Source organism: Suricata suricatta, chromosome 10 (assembly GCF_006229205.1).
Source record: "Suricata suricatta isolate VVHF042 chromosome 10, meerkat_22Aug2017_6uvM2_HiC, whole genome shotgun sequence".
Taxonomy (NCBI): domain Eukaryota; kingdom Metazoa; phylum Chordata; class Mammalia; order Carnivora; family Herpestidae; genus Suricata; species Suricata suricatta.
Window position 1 is genome coordinate 79,691,796 of NC_043709.1, and position 22,963 is coordinate 79,714,758.

The 22,963-nt window shown below is 37.6% G+C and overlaps 1 protein-coding gene across 3 annotated transcripts in view; it reads left to right on the top strand.

Annotated features, from left to right (window-relative positions):
• ITPR2 (inositol 1,4,5-trisphosphate receptor type 2) overlaps nt 1–22,963 on the top strand; it is a 478,853-nt gene that overhangs the window by 177,656 nt on the left and 278,234 nt on the right. For all 3 annotated transcript variants that reach the window (XM_029955850.1, XM_029955851.1, XM_029955853.1), the window contains 5 exons: nt 2,795–2,988; nt 6,780–6,909; nt 8,878–8,935; nt 10,423–10,588; nt 11,621–11,794. In XM_029955850.1, coding sequence (XP_029811710.1) covers nt 2,795–2,988; nt 6,780–6,909; nt 8,878–8,935; nt 10,423–10,588; nt 11,621–11,794 — 722 coding nt within the window. The remainder of the gene's footprint in view (nt 1–2,794; nt 2,989–6,779; nt 6,910–8,877; nt 8,936–10,422; nt 10,589–11,620; nt 11,795–22,963) is intronic.

A 22,963-nucleotide genomic window follows, 5' to 3' on the forward strand; every position in this document is an offset into this window, starting at 1 on the left:
GTCTGAAGCTTAACCCACTGCACCACCCAGGCACCCTCATCTGCTTTTATTTCTAAGCAACTCCTTCTTTCTTAGTTTTGCTTAACAAAGATGACTTACATTTTTTCAAACCATCCCAATACCCTTTATACATAAATCCAAATTCTGGCTGGGTTAAAATGAAAGACATAAAAAAGTTGGATTTTTAGGGGTCTTTTTGTCCACAGGACTTATATGATAATAAAGTAGTTTTTCCACTGAAAACTTCTTAGTAGTATGAACTGATTATGGGAGAAGAGAAATGGTAATCTTTCTTCTTTGGCAGCATTGAAAACTGATGGCCTCTGACTTATCTCAGTAGTCTAGAATCAGAAAATTTTCTGTGGAAAAATGGGTACTTGGGAGCCTCGTACATCTGTGACTTATGTGGCATTTGACTATAGTTTTCCAAGCTGTGATAGTTCACAATTTAAGCACTTCTCATCACTACCAAGCAACTCCAGAAAATATGGCATCTTTTAATTTGAGACCTCTCCATTGGCCATACATGGAGATGTCAGGAGAGCTTTCTGGTGACCACGTGCCACAGGCATCTAAGGATATGGTAGAACCGGAATGAACCCGTCCATGTCATCGACAGCATGTGTTATGTATTATTATGGTTCTGGTCTCTAGATTTTAATTTCTTGGTGACAGGATCTATATTTGGGGAAAAAGAATGGTCTGGGCTAACTTTCTGGGTAATAATCATTTGGATTAAATGATTATTTTCCATGCAAATCTAAATAAGATGCAGACACTGTGGGTGCCAAGGATTTCTGTGTGAATCAGGGGGTAGGAATAACAAAGGAGCCTGTTCTGTGTTAGTGGTAAGAAAGCATCTCTTGGATGCTAACACATATACATGCTCGAATCAAGATTCGGATAAATGTACTGGTTAAATGTTGGTCACCTAAAACCACTGCCAACAATCAGATGTGCATGCTTGCAATCCACGTTGCAAACAGTGGCGGTGGGGTGGGGGAAGGAGATGGTTGAAAGTAGTCAACCACTGTGATTGCTTGAGAACTGCAGACAATGTAGCATTCTGCCTCGAGGTTGTTCTGGTAGAAAATACGCCTCTCTCAAATCCATGATCTCAGTCTTGTCCAAACTTGGAAATTACCTTTCACATATATTTTTTTCTTATTCCCTGCCCTGCCTTTTGGTTCATGCAAGCAGCAGTCAAATAAAAGGTTATAGACTTTCTGAATGAAAACCAAACTTAATTTCTGCCAGAAAATGCCTTTCTAGAGAAAAATGTTACTTATTTGCCTCCTCATAATTGTAGTATTTGAACACCACCCTTTTCTCTATATATTAATTTCATATATGGATAAGATAATAACTTTTAAAAGGGATTTCACTTTTCATAGTGATTACTAGTGGCTTGATGATACTTGTGGTTGGTCTGCACAAGACCATCAAGATTTTTTTGAGTCATCCTTTGAATATTTTCCTTTTCTTTGTTTTCCTTTTGATCATGTAGGTGTTCCAACAGATTATACTCTTCAGTTAGAGCTGGGAGTTTTATCTCATCCTGTCTTATTTCCATTTCCCTTTCTCTTGGTAGATATGCTGAGACACTTAGGGAAAGGGAAGTTATTTGCTAGATTCTTAGGCTTTTGCCTGAGGCAGAGCTCCATGAACATACATGAAGCAAAGACCACTATTCTGAAAGAAAAGTACACAATTGTTCTTTTGAATCCTTCCTGAATGTTGTAGAAATTGAGAAGTGAGCAACAGCAGTCAGCCTGGAGAAAATAAATTGGAGCAGTGTCAGGAGGATGCTTTGGTACAGCTGTGCATGGTCAGTGGAAGGAATGAGCGTATGTGCAATTTTATTGGAGGACAAATGATTGAGAAGTTAGCCTCAGAAGATGTAGAAAGAGGATGATGCCTTTTTGATAATGATCATTTAAATAAATTTTTTAATGCTTATTTATTAGAGAGAGAGAGAGAGCTGGGGAGGGGCAGAGAGAGACACAGAATCTGAAGCAGGCTCCAGGCTTTGAGCAGTCAGCACAGAGCCCAATGTGGGGTTTGAACCCACAGACCTGACCCCAAGTTAGATGCTTAACTGACTAAACCACCAAGAAGCCCCCAAAATGATCATGTTTGTCACTAATTTATTTTTGTAATTACCTCAAACATAATTTTTTTGTGGATTTTCAATAATGATTTTTTTATTCAAGTTGGATGAAGGAATGGGAAGTGTTTTGGCAAATACATGCTCCTTCCACAGGTGAAACTTTCTTTTTCTTGAAGTTATAACAGTCCTCCTCACAAGCATTATGAAAGGAAAGCTATGAAGTCCTTGGTTTGAGGGTGGGATTATGATGCTAGTCACCACTTACATGTTTTCATGTAGCTCATTATTGTAGAGTTCTTTCACATTATTATAAAAGTTAGAGCCTATCAGTGTGACAGTTGAGAAGACTTACTGTGTCCCAAAGTGTGACAGTTGAGAAGACTTACTGTGTCCCAAGAGGACCTGACTTGGATGTTATCAGAGCTTCCACAACTTATCCTTGGTACCTCATTTGAAAGCATTTTCTGAGAAACATGAACTTTCCTTTTTAAAATCTGCCATTTTGAAATGCGTCTGCGAGGACCTTAGCTTTGTCTGTAAGGAAAGAGCCAGAACAGTGGATACTATTTTTTCTTATCCCATTACTTTTCTTGTTATGTTTTCAGTCTGGTTTTGATTAACTGGATAGTACACCTGTTTCCCCAGGTGTTGTGTATGTTGACCTAAGGGCTTCTCTTGTGCTAGGAAACAACGTCATGAGAACCATCCACGGCGTGGGAGAGATGATGACCCAAATGGTACTCAGTCGAGGCTCTATCTTCCCCATGAGTGTGCCTGACGTTCAGCCCAGCATCCACCCCAGCAAGCAAGGGAGCTCTGTAGAGCCTGAGGACGTGACTGTGATGGACACCAAACTGAAGATTATTGAGATTTTACAGGTATGCTGCATAATGGAAGCAAAGTGACAAATAATGGAGCTTCTTGGTTTAACTTTCTTACAGATTTTGTTCCAAATCACTTTGGAAATATTCTGAAATGCTATTGATCTAATTTATTTCTTTTCAGTTAATGATACTATTTAACATATTAGTTACATTTGTTCATTTCCATTTAATGTATTAATGTTGATATCTAACAATTATGGAGTGCTTTGAGGTTGACAAAACCTCTTTCATATGCATGTTCTCATTTAGTATTAACCCTGGTTTCATTTTAACTTCATTTTAGGATTTCTGAGCAGGCTAACTTGAGATTGAATTCTAACTCTATTTCTATTTTTAATTATATTGGATATGTAATTCTGTGTATCCAGATTTATCATTGTAGCAAGAAACTCAAGTAAAATTTTATTTGTTATTAGCAAAAATGTTAATAATTGGTTTTTATATTTTATATAAGTGACTTTCTTTGTGTTTTTGTTTCCACAAGGCTAGGAATAATCTATATATTTAAAATTAACATAGTCTATGAATTTAAAGGAGATAAATTATTATTTCAGTCCCCCTGGTTTAGTGAACAAATTCCCCATTACTGTAGCTGTGAATTCTTAGCAATTTTTTTAAAGTTTGATAAGTAGTTTTATGATACTTTAATTATAGCATTTATTCCAGATTGGAGAATGGAGCCTGGAGTTTTCAAGGATCTATTAAGATTCTGGATACAATTTACTAAGTCTTTCATCATAATTTAATGTAGACTGCACTACCAGAAGTGGGTTAGTAGTCCTGGAAGGGTCCGTACATTTTTATTTAAAGTAATTAGATTTATAATCATCAAGGGTTTCACATTTCCTCCAGGAATTCCAAAGGCTGAACCCTGAGAAATATTGGAAGGCCTCCCATCCCTGTGTTCATGACCCTGAAAAATCACTTAGTTCTATTCTTAAACTAAGGCAGGTAGTGATCACCTGACCTGTGAACCTAATGAACCCATAGCTTAACATCATCCTACTCACGGGACAACTTGTAGAATATGTGACCTCACTTTAGCCCCCAGTTACAGAAGATCAGCATTTGGAAAACATTTTCCAACAGCTCAAAACTGATGAGATGGAGATACTGCAGCTGGGTAGATTAGGGCTGACCTTTCTTTGCTGCCTCTTTTGGGCTTTTAATGTATTTCTTGTTGAACCTCTTTCTCACTCTGATTTTTGTGTTTCCGTGTCTGGGTCTGATTCACTCTGTCTGCGTTCCTATGTGCTGCTCTCAAATAGGTTTCTTCTTAGAACAGCTCTTCAAGAATTTCTTTGTAGCCACATTCCTTATGCAAGTCTCCTGCTTTCTGTCAGCTCTTCCTCCTCACGGGGTCTTCCTTTCTTTTCCCCCTTATTTTATGTATCTCTTTTTATTTCTCTCTCTCATTCTCTCCGTCTATTTTTAGCCTTCTCTCAACTACCTTTCTCTGCCTTTGTTTTTATTCTTCCTTTTGCCCCTTTCCTACCTTCCATTTATGTTTCATAACTAAATATATTGGAAGATGAAAGTTTTTATTTTGGGTCTATTTATAAAATACAAATCTTGGGATGCTGGGATGGCTCAGTCAGTTAAGCGTCCGACTCTTGGTTTCGGCTCAGGTCATGATCTTATGGTTTATGATTTCGAGCCCTGAGTTGGGCTCCATGCTTACAGTGCAGAGCCTTTTTGGGATTCTCTGTACTCCTCTCTCTCTGCTCATCTCCTGCTCACTCCTTTTCTCTCTCTTTCAAAATAAGTAAACATTTAAAAATTAAAATAAAATAAAAAGCTACGAGTACTAATCTTCAACTAAAATGTAATAAGTGCTTCACCAATTAGTGTCTTATTAATTTGTTCTTTACATAGGCTTTTTTTTTTTTTTTTAATAAATCCTTCCTTTCAAGCACCTGCAATCTAGTTTCTGTTGCCACCCTTCTGCACAAAGCCACCAATCCATTGGGCCCCTCTCAACTCTCTTTTCCCATGATCTGTCCCCTGCTTTGAAAGTTCCCTTAACTAGAATCCATTCAACCTCTATGTATTGTAGCACTCACCACATGCTTGTAAAAGAGATTCTTTGGTGTTTGTTTTCCTTCTGCATTACATGCTCTTCAAAGTAGGTCTTATTCCTTGGCACCTTTTTTGTACCCTCAGCACCTTTCTTAGTACCTGGCTTAGCAAATGTTTATTGACATCAAGCATGTGTTTGCTGCCCATAAGGAGTATAGAAGGCTAGCAGAAGAAAGAGAGAGACACAGACAGAGAGACAGAGAGTAAATAATAGATGTAGTAGGCAGACAGGAGACAGATAGGTGTATATAATGTGTCGGGTGAGCAAAAAGGAGAAAGGTTGGTTTGGATTGGGGGACCAGGGAAAGCTTCTTTAGAAAAGGGACTTAACCTGGATCTTGGAGGGTATCTCAAAGGCTAGTTTTTCTGGGGCGGAGGACAATATTCAAGGTAAAGTGGACACCAAGCAAATGTGAGAAGGCAAGAGAGAAACATCCAGTGCTATTGGAACAGAGCAGTGTGAGAGGGAGAATGAGAGAAGGGAGGGGAGGAGAGCTGGGGAGGGAGGCATGTGATACAGGAGCCACAGAAATGGTAGGAGATCAGGTCAGATGGTACATATGTGTCCATTATTGTTTATTGCCCAAACGAGGCTCTTTCGAGAGTGTTGGGGGCACTGATAGTAATTTTACTGGAACAAAAGGTTAAACTGGGCTTATTTCAGGAAAACTGGGATGGAAGGGAACTTTGTATAAAACCACTCTTTTATTGTTTCCCTTTTCCACTCAGAAATCTGTAGCACATACTTTTTCTTTCTCTGATCTCCACTGAGGTCTATGCAGCCTGATTTAGTTATTGATAGTTTTTTTTTTTTTCAGTTTTTTAATGTTTTTATTTATTTTTGAGAGAGAGAGCCAGAGTGTGAGCAGGGGAGGGGCAGAGAGGGAGACACAGAATCTGAAGCAGGCTCCAGGCGCCAAGCTGTCAGTGTAGAGCCCGACACAGGCTTGAACTCATGAACTGTGAGATCATGACCTGAGCTGAAGTCAGATGCTTAACTGACTGTGCCACCCAGGTGCTCCTCGATAATTTTCTAATTATGTTACCCATGCTGTATTTTGTTTTCCCAACTCGGGAAGAGGTTTGCATTCTTTATAGTACCCAGCACAGACAGGAGCCTTATTGGCACTTAGCGTCTCTCAATGTATTAGTTAAGGAGGCAAGGTCAACAACACAACCCATGGGAAAACAAGCACCCATGAGGCTAGTCCATGGTATATTTGGGTGCTGCTTCTTCAGCTGCCCTTTTGTAGCCTGGATCCAAGACTGATTGTGGTATAGCCAGAATCCACACTAATGTACCTGAAAGTTTGGTCTTTCTGTGCATGAATGAAGGTCACAGCATCAGCACTCCCCTCCCAGAGCCAATGGTACCTCTGCAAAGTGCTCAGTGAAATAGTCATCATTACCTCTTCATCCAGACTCACTGGATACCTTGGCCTGGAATATTCAGAGTAATCATGGGGGATCAAGTTTTCTTCTTCCTAAAAAACTGCTTTGAGATTCTACTGATATTGGCTAATGGAAATGCATCACACTCTTAGCATTATGGCTGATGAGGCTGTATGCAACTGGAGTGTTCAGAGTTGAGATTTGTAATTACTTTATATGAAATGTTGATAGTTATGTTGTTCTTGGTATAATGAACTGTAGTTTTAAGCACTATGCTAATAAAATAAAATTATGTTTTTAATGCTCTTTTGTAGTTTATCCTGAGTGTCAGACTAGATTATAGGATCTCATATATGCTGTCAATATATAAGAAGGAATTTGGAGAGAACAATGAAAATGCTGAAGCATCCTCCAGTGGGTCTCCAGAAACATTACTGCCATCAGGTACGTGACAATAAATATGTACTCTGTAGCATTCATATTTTAAGACACAGTAATATTTCTAAGAGATACAAATGTAGAAATCATAACCACCAATGACACAAAGGAACTGAGACGGAGCCTAGAATGTCCTGGAGGATATTTGCATACTTGGTGCTAAGTCCTCAGAATTCAGTTAATTTTGTAGCCTTCACAATTCGGTGAGGTAGAGGTATTGTTTATTGTACCATTTTACAGATAATAAAACCAAGGCAAGATGGGTTAAATTACTAGCTAATGGTCATGAAAGTAGTGGAGCAGGGATTTCCTCAGAGGTCACTCCCACGCCAGAGCCTGAATCTTGGAAGGATAATGCTGTTTTGGTGAAAGTCCAAGGGAGATGTTTTTGCTTGGTCAAAGAGCAGTATGAAATCCAGCTTTCAGGAAGCAAGGTGTTCTTTTAGGAAGCTGTTGCCCAACTCAAGAACAAAGACGTGATATTTCCCAAAGGTCTAAATGAGGGTGGTGTTGTGTGTGCGTGCATGCGCTTACTTTGCATGGTTACGAACTGGTATGGTATGTCAATTTTTCACATTTAAAAATGTACAAATGAAAGCCACTCTTATCTCTGTGTATAGGAGCATAGTAAAGAAAGAGCATAAGAATTACTGTAAACATTTTGTGACTGTAGAGAATACTTTATGAAACCTAAGAAATTCCACATTTCCATATTTCTGGTTAGATCAGGCCAGTAACAGCAGGCTAGAAACTAGTGTATTGAAGATTTGGCCAGGTAACAGAATTCTTTTTCTGAGGAATAGGATCTGTGTACAGATGTGAAATTTTCTTCTAACTGCAACCTGTATGAAAGTGTCAGGGATCCTCTTCTGTTTTGCCCATCAGTCCATTTGTCAGGATCCATTCAGTGATTGTAAGTATGTAGTTAAAATGCGTGGTGGACCACTGTCCTGCTCTCCTACTCTTTAGGACCATCCAAAAGGCAGCATGCCTCTGGAGACGGGTTAAGTTTGCTTCAGGGAGAAGTCACTTCTGGTACATTGGCAGTGGTATTGTTTCTATGCTTCCCAGAAGGATATAGCCCCAAAGGGCTATTTCCAGGAATGATATGGCAGAACCAGAGTCTTGCTGGCGGTTGCATTGACAGTATCATAAATATTCTTGGTGCTTAGAAGCCAGACTTCTGGAAATAGAAACTGCACGTGTCAGTAAAGTATGGCAGGGAACCCCCAGAAAACCAGTTCTCTCTGATTTACCTGATCTCTTTCACTGGTTGAATCTAGAAGAGAAAGCTTTCTGGGGAAAATTCTTTCTCCTCTTTTTTTTTTTTTTTTTTTATCTTGCTCTGCTTTGTTTTTGTGCCTTGGAGATGAGAAATAAATAATGTTATTTAAATGTATTATTTTAAGAAAGAAACCTTCAAAATATTAGTGGTGAGGATGTGTGAGGAATCACGATTGGTTTACATAAAAAAAATTAATGTCCTATAAGAAGAAGGGATGGAATTTTAGGACGCATGCGTATAAAGACCATGTTATTTGGAAATATCCTAACAGTTACAGGGCTCATTATTGCTGTATTTTGATCCTTTAAAAAACATGTTTAAAAAACGTCCTTTCACATTATCACCAATTTAAATTATATAACTTGTGTGTGTGTGTGTGTGTGTGTGTGTGTGTGTGTGTGTGTAACTGATGCATATATATATGCATTTATCCAGGTGAAGCAACTTTATAAGTGATGCTTTCTGATCCTCATATATCTTTGACTGTAGCAATATACATTTCAAAATGTAAACTTTGTTTAAAATGTTGATATATAAGTGAAATTATATTGCGGCTTTTTAAACTGTTGACTCTTGGTGGCATAAAGGAATGAGGGCAAACTATTTTTAGGTACGCTAATACCGACATAATAAATACTGTGACTCCTGATCATAAGAGACAGAATGGATTTTACCCTTTGTCTTTGCAGCGATTGTTCCTGATATAGATGAAATCGCAGCTCAGGCAGAAACTATGTTTGCTGGAAGGTATAGTAATGCTTCTATAGCTTTATCTTGTGAACAGCATTTTTACTTAGTGACTTTATTGATACTTTGCTATTGTTTACCTCCCTATATTTATTTAATTTTAGGTCCTTTACTGTTGCCAACATAATTTCTGCCAGAAATGAAGCTGCTAATGTACTGTAGAAGGGAAAAGCACAGGTTTTCTTTTAGGTAGGTCAGGGGAAAAAAGACAAGAGAGATGAGATCAGTGTATTGAACTTTTCCCTGAATTCTTTGCTTTTCTTTCCTCAAATAATGACAGCACACGAATGCCCTTTAAGTCCCCTGGCGTCAATAGTGCTGCGTCTTGCAAAACATTGCTTGCCTGAATCTAAAAAAAAAAATTGAGGAAAGGAAGTAACTTCTTTCAACATTATCATTAACTATTTGTGAGAAATAAAGCTATTTTCTGCCAGTTGGAAATGTCCATGATTAAAGAAAACAAAATCCCTCTGACATGACTGCTCTCCTTTGTTACTGGGAACCCTGATGTTTATTGTTTTAAAGTTGCTTCTTTCTTTTTTTCAGAAATGAAAACTAATAGCAGTAAAAAAGAAAAGTAAAGGCAAAAAAGGACCTGAAATGTCTAAGCTACAAATCATTAAGTTTCTAGCATTCATTTCTATTAGAGATTTGCCATGAGAACCTAAACAAATTTCACACCAAGCACTTTGTTGCATTTTCTTTGGTTAGAAAGACAAACAAGAATGAAGAATCAAGGGAACCAAAAAGGATTTTTCTCTCTAGTGAACATTTGGTTTAGCTTTGTTTTCATGTTGTTTTGACAGATTTTGTTTTTGTTGTTGTTGTTGTGATTTCCTATTCAAGTATTTCATTATTCCTGAGAAGAGATAATAAATCAGTGTATGATTTTTCCATTTAAAATAAATGGAGCTCTTACTCCAGGGCAGACCTGCCCAGCGTCTGAATATAGGAAACACCCAGAGCAGCTCTGGTGATCTGTGCACGTGTGTGCGGGTGTGCGCCCTTGTCCTTCCCCCGCACCTCACTACCTGTCGCGGAGGGGTCTCTGGGGCTCTGGGGAAAGTCAGCTGTTGCTGTACATCCATCCTAGTATCTCTTCTCAGTACTAGAGTCGAGATTTTTTGGGTCAATTTAGATTCCTAGCTTTTGTCTGTGTCTAAGTGAGCAACTCCTCCTGGTTGGCCTGGTACCTTCCCAGGACAAGCTCTGAAAAGTCCGCCATTCTTGGAACCCCCCTCAGTCTCAGACATTCTGGGATGGTGGGTCACCCCTGCTTTCCGTGGACACATGCAGGCTTTCCTTTGTGCTTTGTTTTCTCATCAGTTACATGAGGGGGGAATAAGAGTAAACTTATTTTGCTCTTTACTTTCCAATTTTGGAGGGTAAAAGCGATATAGCTCTGAGAATGTATATACAATTTGAACTACTTATGAATAGATTTTATATAAATATAAGTTATTGTAGAATTATTTTTGGTTTCATAGAAAGGAAAAAAATCCAGTTCAACTTGATGATGAAGGAGGCAGGACGTTTTTACGGGTCCTCATTCATCTGATCATGCATGACTACCCTCCTCTGCTATCAGGGGCCCTGCAGCTTCTGTTCAAGCACTTCAGCCAGAGAGCAGAAGTTTTACAGGCATTTAAACAGGTAAGATTGAGTAGCCCCTTAGTGGCGGAGAGCAGAAGCTCCGAAAATGTTGTATATAACATCCAGCCTGATTTCATGGTTGCAGAGTTAATGAGATGGTGAGGCTTTTTCTGGACATACTTTCTGTTTTTAAAGATAGATGTGGCCTTGCTTAAGCCAAGACATGATCTATTTTAGAAAGAGTTCCCCACAAGTGATTTTCAGTTAATATCTTTAATGTAAATGACAGGCACTGAGATTTAGGAAGGCGCTGGGGGATAATACCATATTAGGAATCTCATTACCACGGCTATTATTTTGATGCCCGACTTTACTGGTGAATTTGGATAGGCCAAGCTGTAGAGCAGAGGTAAATATCTTGTGATTGAAAAATGTGTGAATGCAAAAGAAAGGAACTGTTTTGGATCTAATCCTTTTCTGTGTCATCTGAGTGACATAAATCTTGAGACTATTCGTGAATCATACCTAAGTGCTTACATGTGTTTCACTAATATTTATTTTATTTAATAAGGATTGATCTTCATTAGGAAGTTTTATAAGAATATATTAAAATAGGAAATAATTGCAGGAGTACACAAATAGAGTTATGCATATATTTGGATATGTCATATAATATGTATAAGTTATAATAAAATAAAAGTTTATACCATGAGGTTTAGACTGTATCAGAATTTCCCTTCACTTATTTTTGTATTTCTACCTCTTTTCAAACACATAGACTCTTAGAGAAATGAACTAGAGTTCTAGTGAAACTAGAGTTGAGGTATCTTTTATGTTACATTACTCCATTAGCACTTTTCTAGGGCTTACTTTATAAAAATTTATAATTCTTTGCATATTGGATTGGTATTCACAGATACCTGTAAGTTTTCATGCTCAATATACATCTAAAATATCCATAAATATTCTAGAAATCTGAAACTTCAAATGAGGAGCAACTTTGATAAAAGACTTGGGATTTTTGACATAAATGAAATAGGAATGAAGGCATTTCCTTAAGTACATTAAGGGTTTAGAGTTTTCTGTTCCCAGGTGCAATTGCTGGTGTCCAATCAAGATGTAGATAACTACAAGCAGATCAAGGCGGATCTAGACCAGCTTCGACTCACTGTAGAAAAATCTGAGTTATGGGTTGAGAAGAGCAGCAGCTATGAGAATGGAGAAATGGGAGAAAGTCAAGTAAAAGGTGGTGAAGAGCCAATTGAGGTTTGTTTTCAAGATATATTTGGAAATAATCATATTTCAGTTTTGTAAGTTCTATGCCATATAGCCAAAATTGTTCATAAAGAAAAATTTTATTGTGAGCAATATGGCATCACATTTTTATTATCAAATCAATTAACTCCATAAGCCTGTGTTTTGGAATTAATTTTCATCAATTGCTATCACTTCTTAGCTCATTTGCTTTTTCACTCTTTCTCCTTTCCACCATAAATCCTACAATCCAGGAATCAGGACAATAGGATGAAGTGAGATGGGCAAAAAAGGAGTGGGTCCTAAGCATAGACTTAAAGAAAGCGGTGAAATTTTATTGTCAGCATTCACTGTGGCTATTTACTGCCAACCTGGAAATCATTCCTTTCTTTATTGCATATCCTTATACAATACATAAAAATAGCTAAATGGAACAATATGCTTTAGTTACAGCATGAAAACAGCAAAATTCTGTATTTGCTCTAAAGAGTGGTAAGGTGGTGATCCTATGTCTTCTGTTGTATAGGTTTTAGTTTTCCGTGGGTTAATTAGTTGCTGTTTTCACATTTCACTAAATACTAAATAACTGCCTGAAGTTTTTAAAGCTGTATTTTGATGGTAATACTTAGCAGACAAATACTGGCATCACCATTGGTAAGATACTGTTTCTTAAATGCCTATTGTTTTATTTAGTTTTTTTTTTAATCGGTAGGAATGTAGACTGTTTACCTATCATAGCTTTTCTGTTTGTTGGAATACCCAAAATACTGTGGAGTGAAAGGTGAAGACAGAGTGGGAGATAATTTAAGTCTTCAACATGTGGAAAGGGAAGATCATCCGATGGGTTCCTACTTCTTTGTTTCAGGACTAACCACCACTAATCTGCACAGAATTTTTGACTGAATCTGTTAGCAACTTTTTCTATGATTTTATAATGTTAAGTTACTAGAATGTAGAAATTCTACTCCATGTAAATTTGTTTCATGACCAGCTTTTTTGTTGTTGTTGAAGTAGAGTTCTTTCATAGCAGATTTAAGAAACAAGAGGACATTTATTATTTTATTTAGTACTTGCTATATATCAAGTCTTAAAGCAGATGTTTTCATACATGGGATTTTTAAATATGTTACAACAAACTTTGGAGAGTGTTAGATCACATTTCTAAGGATGAGTCAGCTGAAACTCAGAAAACCCAAGGGTTTCCTCACTATTAGGCAGCTCTGTGTGTGTGTGACTCAGCTGAGATTTTAACCCAGGTCTTTCTGATGATACGTTCCAGGTTCTTTAATGGAAGACTGAACTTTCTGATACAATATTTAAAGGTGTTAAGAGACGTATGATGCTTTCACAAGATTGGAATACCTCTTCCTTTTGCAAATACATAATTTGTACATCTTCTAGAGAATAACCATCATGTTGTTTCCCCTCTCAGAACATTGGATTTTTAAAAATAAAGAACATCTCTAAACCCATAAAACTATAAAAGTGCATTCTGCTCTTTGTAAAAGTTTGCAGAAGAAATCACTTGAGAGCATAGGCGAGATGTTCCATGGAAGATGTTAGTCATTAGTCTGCAGTTTAAGTTCCTAATTACTGAGAGAAGTAGAGAAGGACCCTCTGTCATAGTGTATACCCATGGCACCCCCTTAGCACTTTAATAAGCAATATGTTTCGATGTAAGAAAGGAGAAGTTGTTTGATTGAGGATGACTTCAGAATAAAACTGCATTCTGTGTGGGTTACAAATCTATTTTTCTAGGGATTTCAGATGAATATAAGTCAATGGAGCTGGAATTTATTTATTTGGTGAGTACAGGATTTATCAGTTCAGGAAATGGTAATAATTTTAGTTACTGGCAGCAGGAAATGATTTAATACAAGGAATTATATTTTTGGAAATCTGGAGGAGTACACTTTGGAGGCTGCCACTGGACTGTTGATTTCAAGGGCAAACGATCATAGCTACAACTCAGAGGTCAGAAGCTTCATCGGGTGCTGCCGACACTCTGCTGCTTCACCTCTGCCGACTCACACCTGAAAAGCATGTGACTAGACAATGGAACACTCCTGTCTTTGAGGATTTTCTTCTCAGCCCTTACAGCCACAGAAAGATGGTCTTGAATGGATAGGGTATTATGAACATGGGTTTTGAGGTCAGATACCCTAGAATTTGCCACCAAATGTATGTGTGACTTTGGGCAACTTATTTTAGTTCCTGTTTTTTTTTAATAGTTTATTCAGTGGACACAATAATGGTACTTAGCTCATGGGAGTACTGTGAAGATTAAGTGAGCAAACTGTGCACGTGGCGTGGCAGTGGATAGGACTCCAGGGGGAAAATATAAACAATAAGGTGACATGTTATTTACTGACAAGTCAAGAAGCGAGGCTCCAGCTTAAATTAATTCATTTCTCATTGTGGTCATTATGCACAAAGAGACTTAATTTTGAGACTGGTCTTTTCATGGTCGCATCATGGCAGCCGCTTCCCAGACTTTTCGCCCCTGCGTGACAACACCAGGAAGGAATATCTATGCCTTTTCATGCATTTCTGGGTCTTCTGTTTAGGAACAAGAAAATGTTTTTTAGGCATCCCTTAGTAGGTTCTGTCTCATGTCTACTTGACCAAAGCAGGGCCACACGTTTACCTCTAAGCCAATGGATTATAAGATTAATTCAGACTGAGTAAAAGATGACCCTCCATCTCCAGGATACATTCCCCTGAATTACAGGGGGAACGGTTAGATTTTAGAAATTGAGATCTGCTGTCAAGGAAGAACAAAAAGCAAGGCTGTTGGTTAACAACTAACAGTGTCTGCCGAAGTCAGACTTGCTTGAGATACTTTTTCTTAACCCCCTCACCCCCCTGTTTATGCGCATGTGTGCACACTCTCTCTCTCTCTTTCAAAAAAAGTAAACAAAAAATATATGCAAAATATTTCATTTAGTCTGTTTTGGGTATATTTTTGTCCTCCATCCTTGTTCATATATAGCTACAACCCATTCATTTTTTTCTGCTATATATTAGAGAATGTGCATTACATTTATGCACATGTTTATCTAGGTAACTGTTGGTGGGCATTTTCATTCTTTAAAGTTCTAGTGTTTTTAAAGAAAATTTGCTACCCAAAGAAGTGCTACTTTAAAAACTTTTGTATGTCATCTGATGCACATGTTTAAGAGACTCTTCCGATTAAAGACTTAAATGTGAGACCTGAAACTATAAAAAACTTAGAGGAAAACACAGGCAGTAATATCTTTGACATTGCTGTAGCAACACTTTTTCTACATGTCTCTAAACACAAGGGAAACAAACTATTGGTATTATATCAAAATAAAAAGCTTATATTTTTTAAATGCTTTTATCTTTACATTCTTTTATTTTAGAGAGAGAGTGCATGAGCGGGGGAGAAGGGCAGAAGAAGAGAGAGAGCATCTTAAACAGCTGAGTGAAGAGCCCAACACAGGGCTCAATCCCAGGACTCTGGGATCATGGCCTGAGCCAAAATCAAGAACTCAGACACTCAACTGACTGAGCTACCCAGGTGCCCTCCAATTAGGAAGCTTTAAACAGCAAAGGAAACCATCAACAAAACACAAAGGCAACCTACTGAATGGAAGCTATTTGCAAATGATATATCTGATAAGAGGTTAATATCCAAAACGCATAAAGAACTTCTATAACTCAGCACTAAAAAATGGAATAATCCAATTAAAAATGGGCAGAGGACCAGGGTGCCTGGGTGGCTAAGTCAGTTGAGCATCCAACTCTTGATTTTGTCTCAGGTCCTGATTCCAGGGTTGTGGGATAGAGCCCCGTGTCAGACTCTGTGCTGAGCATGGAAGCTGCTTAAGAGTCTCCCTTCCCCTTTCTCTCCATCTTCCTCCCTCCCCCCTCCCTTTGCCCCTTCTCCCCTCTCATAATCTTTTTCTCTCTCTAAGTAAAAGAAAAAATCTATTTAAAAAATGGGCAGAAGACAAAAGTAGACATTTTTCCAAAGAACACATACAGATGACCAACATGATAAGATGCTCAACATTACTTATCAGCGAAATACAAATTGAAACCACAATGAGATATCACCTTACATGTGACAGAATAGCTAAAAATCAAAAAGACAAGAAATAACAAGTGTTGGCAAGGATGTGGAGAAAAAGGAATCCTTGTGAACTATTGATAGCAATGTTAATTGGTAGAGCCATTGTGGAAAACAGTATGGAGGTTCCTCAAGAAATGAAAAATAAAAATACCATACGATGCAATAATTGCACTAATGGGTATTTATCCAAAAAAATGAAAACACTAATTTAAAAAGATATATGCACCCTTGCTTTTATTGCAGCATTGTTTACGATAGCCATGATGTGGAGGTAACCTCAGTGTCCACTGATAGATGAATAGATAAAAAGATGTGGTGTACATATGCACACACACATACAGACACAGACAGACAGACAGACACACACACACACACACACACACAGAGGAATATTACACAGCCATAAAAAAGAATGAGATTGTGCCAGTTGCAACAGCATGGATGGACTTAGAGGGTGTGATGCTAAGTGAAGTAAGTTGGACTGAGAAAGTAAAAACCATATGACTCCACTAGTATGTGAAATCTAAAATAAGCCAATGAATAAACAAACAAAAAGCAGCATCAGATCTATAAATACAGAGAACAAACTGATGGTTGCCAGAGGATGGGGAAGTAGGGGACGGGCAAAACGGATGAAGAGGAATAGGTGATCTAGGTTTCCAGTTATGGAATGAGAATAAGTCACAGGAATAAAAGGCACAGCACAGGGAACATAGTCAATGATGCTGTAATAGTATTGTGTGATGTTAGTAGCTACACTTGGTACCATAATATAGAGAGAAGTTGAATCACTATGTTGTACACTTAAACTGATGTAACATTTTGTGTCAACTATCCTCAAATTAAATAACAATTAAAAGGAGACTCTTCAGGATATATATTAAGGTTTAAAACATCTAGTATATTTACTTTTACCAAATAATGCCAGTTGATTTCCAAAAACCAGGTGACATTCCCTCTAGCAATATATGAGAGTTCCTTATCCTCATAACTGCTGGTTTTCTCATTTTTCCATTTGTGATAATTGGGTGCATTGGCACATTTTCCTCTGTTGTGATTTTGCTGGAATTACTCATGACGTTGAGCATATTTTCAATATGCTTCTTGGCCATTTCACGTCCTCCTCCATTTTAGATTAGATTAAATTTTGTTATGGGCAAGTTAGTTGGTTCCTACCATTCCATGTATACCTACTACTAAAGCTAAAAATATTTTTCACTTCAGGTCATTATTATCCTATCCTATAAGTTCAAACTTGTGTACAATCTTTTCATCTGTTATTTCTTTTTCTTTTGCTTTGTTGTATTGGTGAGATTTTTTCAGTATAATGTTGAAAAGATAATGGTGATAACAGCTATCCTTATCTTGCTTTTGATTTCAAAGGGAATGATTTTAATATTTCACTATTGAACATAATGCTTATTATCCCTTTGTTTTATAGATACCCTTTATCAATTATAGAAATCCCCTTCTATTTAGTTAACATATAGTGTAATATTAGTCTCAGGTGTACAATATAGTGATTCCACACTTCCATACATCAGTCAGTGCTCATCACATGTGCACTCCTTCATCTCTAGCACCTATTTCACCCATCCCCCCTTAATCTGCTAATTGTTAAAAAATGTTTATTTTTATTTATTTTGAGAGAGAAAGAGAGTGCAAGTTGGGGGAGGGGCAGAAAGAGAGGAGAGAATCCCAAGCAGCCTTCCTTCTGTCAACATAGAGCCCACTGCAGGGCTTGTGGGGCTCGATCCCACAAACCATGAGATCATGACCCGAGCCGAAATCGAGTCGAATGCTTAATTGACTGAGCTACCCAGTTACCCCTTAATCTGCTAATTTTAATAATATGAATCATAAATTTGCATTCTAAAATAAATGTATCTTGGGTGATAATTTTTACATTGCCAGATCCAGTTTGCTAATATTTTGTTTAGGATTTAACATCTATGCTATCAGTGTGACTGGCCTGTAATTTCCCTTCCTTGTATTGTTTCTGTCAAGTGTTAGTAGCAAGGTTAGACTGATTTCATAATAAAGTGAGTTGCAAGATCTTCCCCTTTCTGTGCATATGATTACATGTCTATTCCATAAATATTTAAACTATTGTTTATAGTTTATTTATTTATTTTGAGAGAGAGAGCAAGCACGAATTGGGGGAGAAGCAGAGAGAGAAGGAGACACAGAGCCCACAACATGGAGCTCAATGTGAGGCTCAAACTCACAAACTGTGAGATCATGATCTGAGCTGAGGCCAGACACTTAACTGACTGAGCCCCTCTTCCATAAATGTTTGACCGCTTGTCTGTGAATCTGTTTGGACCTTGGATTTAGTTTGTGGGAAGATTTTACTACTGATTCATTTTTTAAAATGGATATAAATTCATTCAAATTTTCTATTTTGGGTCAGTTTGTTGTATATTTTTCTAGCCATATGCTTGAGTTTTCAAATTTATTGGCATAAATTTGTTCATATTCTTTCATTATCTTTTAACATTTCTGCTATGTCTTTAGCTTCAAGACCTTTTTTTATTCCTGATATTGTTACTTGTGGTAACTTTTTCCTTTTGTCCCTTTTAGATGTCACTATTTGTGCTGTATCTTCTGTGGGTTCTGACAGATGTACAGTGTCATGTATCATCTTACCAGCATTGCACATATTTCGATCATCCTTTTTTAATGAATCCATTTTTGGCTTTGTTGAGCTTCTGGGTTTGTTATTTTATTATATTTATTCTAATCTAACCTTTTATGCTGACATAATTTTCAGACAAAAAATTTAATAGTCATAGTTTCCTTCTAAGGAATTGAATTCCACAAATTTTGACAAATGTCATTTATATTATTGTTAAATATTAGATATTTTAAAATTTCCATTATGACGTCTTTCTCCCAGAATTACTTGGAAATGAGTTATTAAATTTCCAGTGTCTAGACAAAATTTATCCCTTTTTGTTATTGAATTCTTAATTAATTAACTTGTGGCAAGAGAACGTGGTTATGATGCCATCAGTTGTCCAAAATTTGTTGAGACTTGCTTTTTGGCCTATTATATACCATCAGGTTTTGTAACTGTTTTATGTGGGCTTGAGAGAAGAATGTGAACAGGTGTAGGGGTCCTTGCATATGGCTAGTAAGTCAAGCTTATTGTGTTTGAATCATTTATCTACTTACTAATATTTTTATTTTCTTGACATATCAGTAATTGAGAGAGGTTTGTTGACATTTCCACTGCAATGGTAGGTTTACAAATTTTTCCATGTAGTTTTATTAATTTTTACTTTATATATTAAATAATTTTAATGTTTTTATTTACTTTTGAGAGAGACAGAGACAGAGAGACAGAGCATGAGTAGGGGAGGAACAGAGAGACAGAGGGAGACACAGAATCTGACGCAGGCTACAGGCTCTGAGCTGTCAGCACAGAGCCTGATGTGGGTCTTGAACTCATGACCTGAGCTGAAGGCAGACGCTTAACTGACTGAGCCACTCAGGTGCCCCTTTACTTTATATATTTTAAGGCTATTTTTGTTTGTTTGGTTTTCTTGGCACTTAGTTTTTTTTTTGTTTGTTTCTTTTAATTTGTGTATAGTTTACTTTTTTTAATGTTTATTCTTGAGAGACAGAGCATGAGTGGAGGAGGAGCAGAGGGAGAGGGAGAAACAGAATCTGAAGCAGGCTCCAGGCTCTGAGCTGTGGGCTGGAACCCATGAACCCTGAGATCATGACCTGAGCTGAAGTTGGACACTAATCGACTGAGCCACCTAGGTGCCCCTAGTTGACATGTTTTGTTAAATTAAAAAAAATATTTATTTATTTATTTTGAGAGAGAAACAGATAGTGCATGCATACAACCAGGGGAGGCTTAGAGAGAGAAGGAATGAGAGAATCCTAAGCAGGCTCCACACTGTCAGCACAGAGCCTGATGTGGGGCTTAAACTCATAAACCATGAGATCATGACCTGAGCTGAAACCAAGAGTCAGACACTTAACCAACTGAGCCACCCCGGTGCTCCTAGGTGACATGTTTTAAGGCTATTTTATTTGATGCCTATAAATTTAAAACTATTTTTTACTGGGATCAGAAGTCCTTGGGTATTTTTTATAATTCTCACTTCTGATAATAATCTTTCATGTCTTCAGGCTTCTATTGGTGCTGTTGAGAAGTTTGCTGTCTGTTGAATAGTGGTGCTTTAATTCTGAAACTGGTTAAGTGTATGTTAAACCTTATTATTGCTTCAATATCTGTTAATTTCCTTTTTATATTTTCCATACCTGAGACTTTGTGCTGAATTTGTTTTTTTAAAAAATATTTTTAAATGTTTTATTTATTTTTGATACAGAGAGAGACAGAGCATGAGAGGGGGAGGGCCAGAGATAGAAGGAGACACAGAACCGGAAGCAGGCTCCAGGCTCTGAGCTAGCTGTCAGCACAGAGCCTGATGTGGGGCTTGAACCCACTAACATGAGATCTGACCTGAGCTGAAGTCGGAGGCTTAACCGACTGAGCCACCCAGGCGCCCCTTGAATTTGAATTTGAATAGTTTCTTTACTGTCTGACTTATTTCGCTTAGCATGACACCATCAAGGTCCATCCACTTTCCTACAAATGGCCATATTTCATTCTTCCTCATTGCCATGTAGTACTCCATTGTGTATATATACCACATCTTCTTGATCCACTCATCAGGTGATGGGCATTTAGGCTTTTTCCATGTTTTGGCTATTGTTTCTTTAGACTCATCTAAGTCTCTCTTTAAATATGTCTTATCCGCAGTTTACCTCCTGACTTTGTAATTTTGGTCATTATATTTTTTCATACTTGCAATTCGACTTTTAAAACAATCCTTTTGGTCATTTTTGGTTATCTTTTGTTCCTTTCTAATTTTTGTGGTTCCATATGACTATTTTATAGACCATGTATAATAATTCCAGGATCAGAAGTCCTTGGGTATTTTTTATAATTCTCACTCATGTTGCCTCTTTCCTCATATTTTTGGTCATCTTTGATTATGAGGTCATACTTTTTTTTAATAGACTATTTTTAGAGCAGTTTTAGGTTTAGAGAAAAATGGTGTGCAAAGTATAGTAATTTCCCATATACTCCATGTTCATATTATCATTAATGTGGTACATTTATTGCTTGATAAGCCAATATTGATACATTACTATTGATTAAAGCACATAGGTTTACTTTAGATTTTACTATTGGTGTTGTAACGAATAATGTCACACACGGTATCACACAGAATAGCTTCACTGCCCTAAAAATCCTCTATGTTCCACATTTGTCCTTCATTTGTGAAACCCGGAGTCTGGGAAACCACTGATCTCTTTACTGTCTCTATAGTTTTGCCTTCTCCAGAGTGTCATATGGTTGGAATCACGCAGTATATAGTTTTTGGAGACTGGCTTCTTTCATTTAGCAATACACATTTGAGGTTCTTGTATGCCCTTTTGTAACTTGCTCGCTCACTTCTTTTATCACTGAATAACGCCCCATTGTGGGATGGACAACAGTTTATCCATTCACCTATTGAAGCACATCTTGGTTACTTCCACTTTTGGGCTGTTACGAATCATGGTGCTGTAAACATTCGAGTGTTGGTTTTGAGCTCTTATGTTTCCAACTTGAGGCATGGGGGTTGAAACTGGGCATGTTTTCCTCCTGAGTATTTGCGATTGCCTTGGCCTGATGCCAGGGGTCGCTGCTGGCCTGAGACCACGATGCTTTCTTCTCCTACAGATCTCTGTTTGAAGGCAGAAGTCTCAGGTTTAGTTCCCCAGATTTGACACTTGCTTAGAACTGACTTCATCTGTGTTCCTAGTATTGACATTTACCTTCAGGAAACCTTATCACGTTGCCTTGAAGCTTAGAGTTCTGATTTGGGTCCAGTTTACTTTTCTTTTTCTTTTCCCCAGTAGGTGGAAGATGGGGTTTTGGAATTCTCCTTTGTTTTCTGTGAGCCCAGAAATGTACTTAAAGTAGGTTCTTTATCTAGGATGTAGCTGATTTGTAACAGGAGGACTGATTGCAGTTTTAAGTTTGCCATCCTTATAGGAGTCCATGGGAATGTGTTTCCTTATATATTTAGTAATTTGAAAAAATTATTATGAACTACATACTATGGAACTTTATATGTATAATTCCTCAGGGTTATGTTTAATCCAGAGAAAATGTCATTTGCTTCTCTGAGGCACTTTGTGTTACTTTATGTTTTGTAACTGTGTTAAACAATCTTTTTGGCCTGGGATCTTTAATGACCCTTTATTAGTGGGAATTCTAGTCCCAAATCTTAAGTGAAAGTGGGCTGTCTTCGTATACAGGAGCTCAGGAGAATTCTGCTCTCTTTTTTTTGGCTTTGACCAAGCCAAGACCAAGTCAGGTACCTCTTTGTTGTTCTTTGGGCCACAGCTTTTCCTGGTTTATTATTCTAGATATCTCCTCTAAGGATTCCTGGTTCTAAGGCAGGGTCTCTGGTCAGAACTCTTGTCTTCCTTGGGATTCAGATTTTGTTTGCTTTCCATTGTGTGTGTTAGACATATTCAAACTCAGTCTCCAGGTTATAAGATATGGATAGATGCCCTGAGGGCCAGTCCTGTTTGAATCCAGTGGTTGACTACCGCTTGGAGATTTTGATGAATTTTCATGTTTTCTGGCTTCTGTTTACTTTTTTTTTAAACTAAAAAAGGATTTCTTTAAACTAAAATGGGGTATTTAAAAGGTTTTGTTTGCCACTATCTTTTCGCATTCTGTTGGTTGCCTATTTGTTTTTCCACACTGAGATACCACCTCATACCAGTCAGAGTCGCTAAAATGAACAAATCCAAAGACTATAGATGCTGGCGAGGGTGTGGAGAGATGGGCACCCTCCTACATTGTTGGTGGCAATGTAAACTGGTGCAGCCGCTCTGGAAAACAGTGTGGAGGTTCCTCAAGAAACTATCCATAGAACTCCCTTATGATCCAGCAATAGCACTGCTAGGGATTTACCCAAGGGATAAAGAAGTGCTGAGGCATAGGAGCACATGTACCCCAATGTTTATAGCGGCACTTTATACAATAGCCAAATTATGGA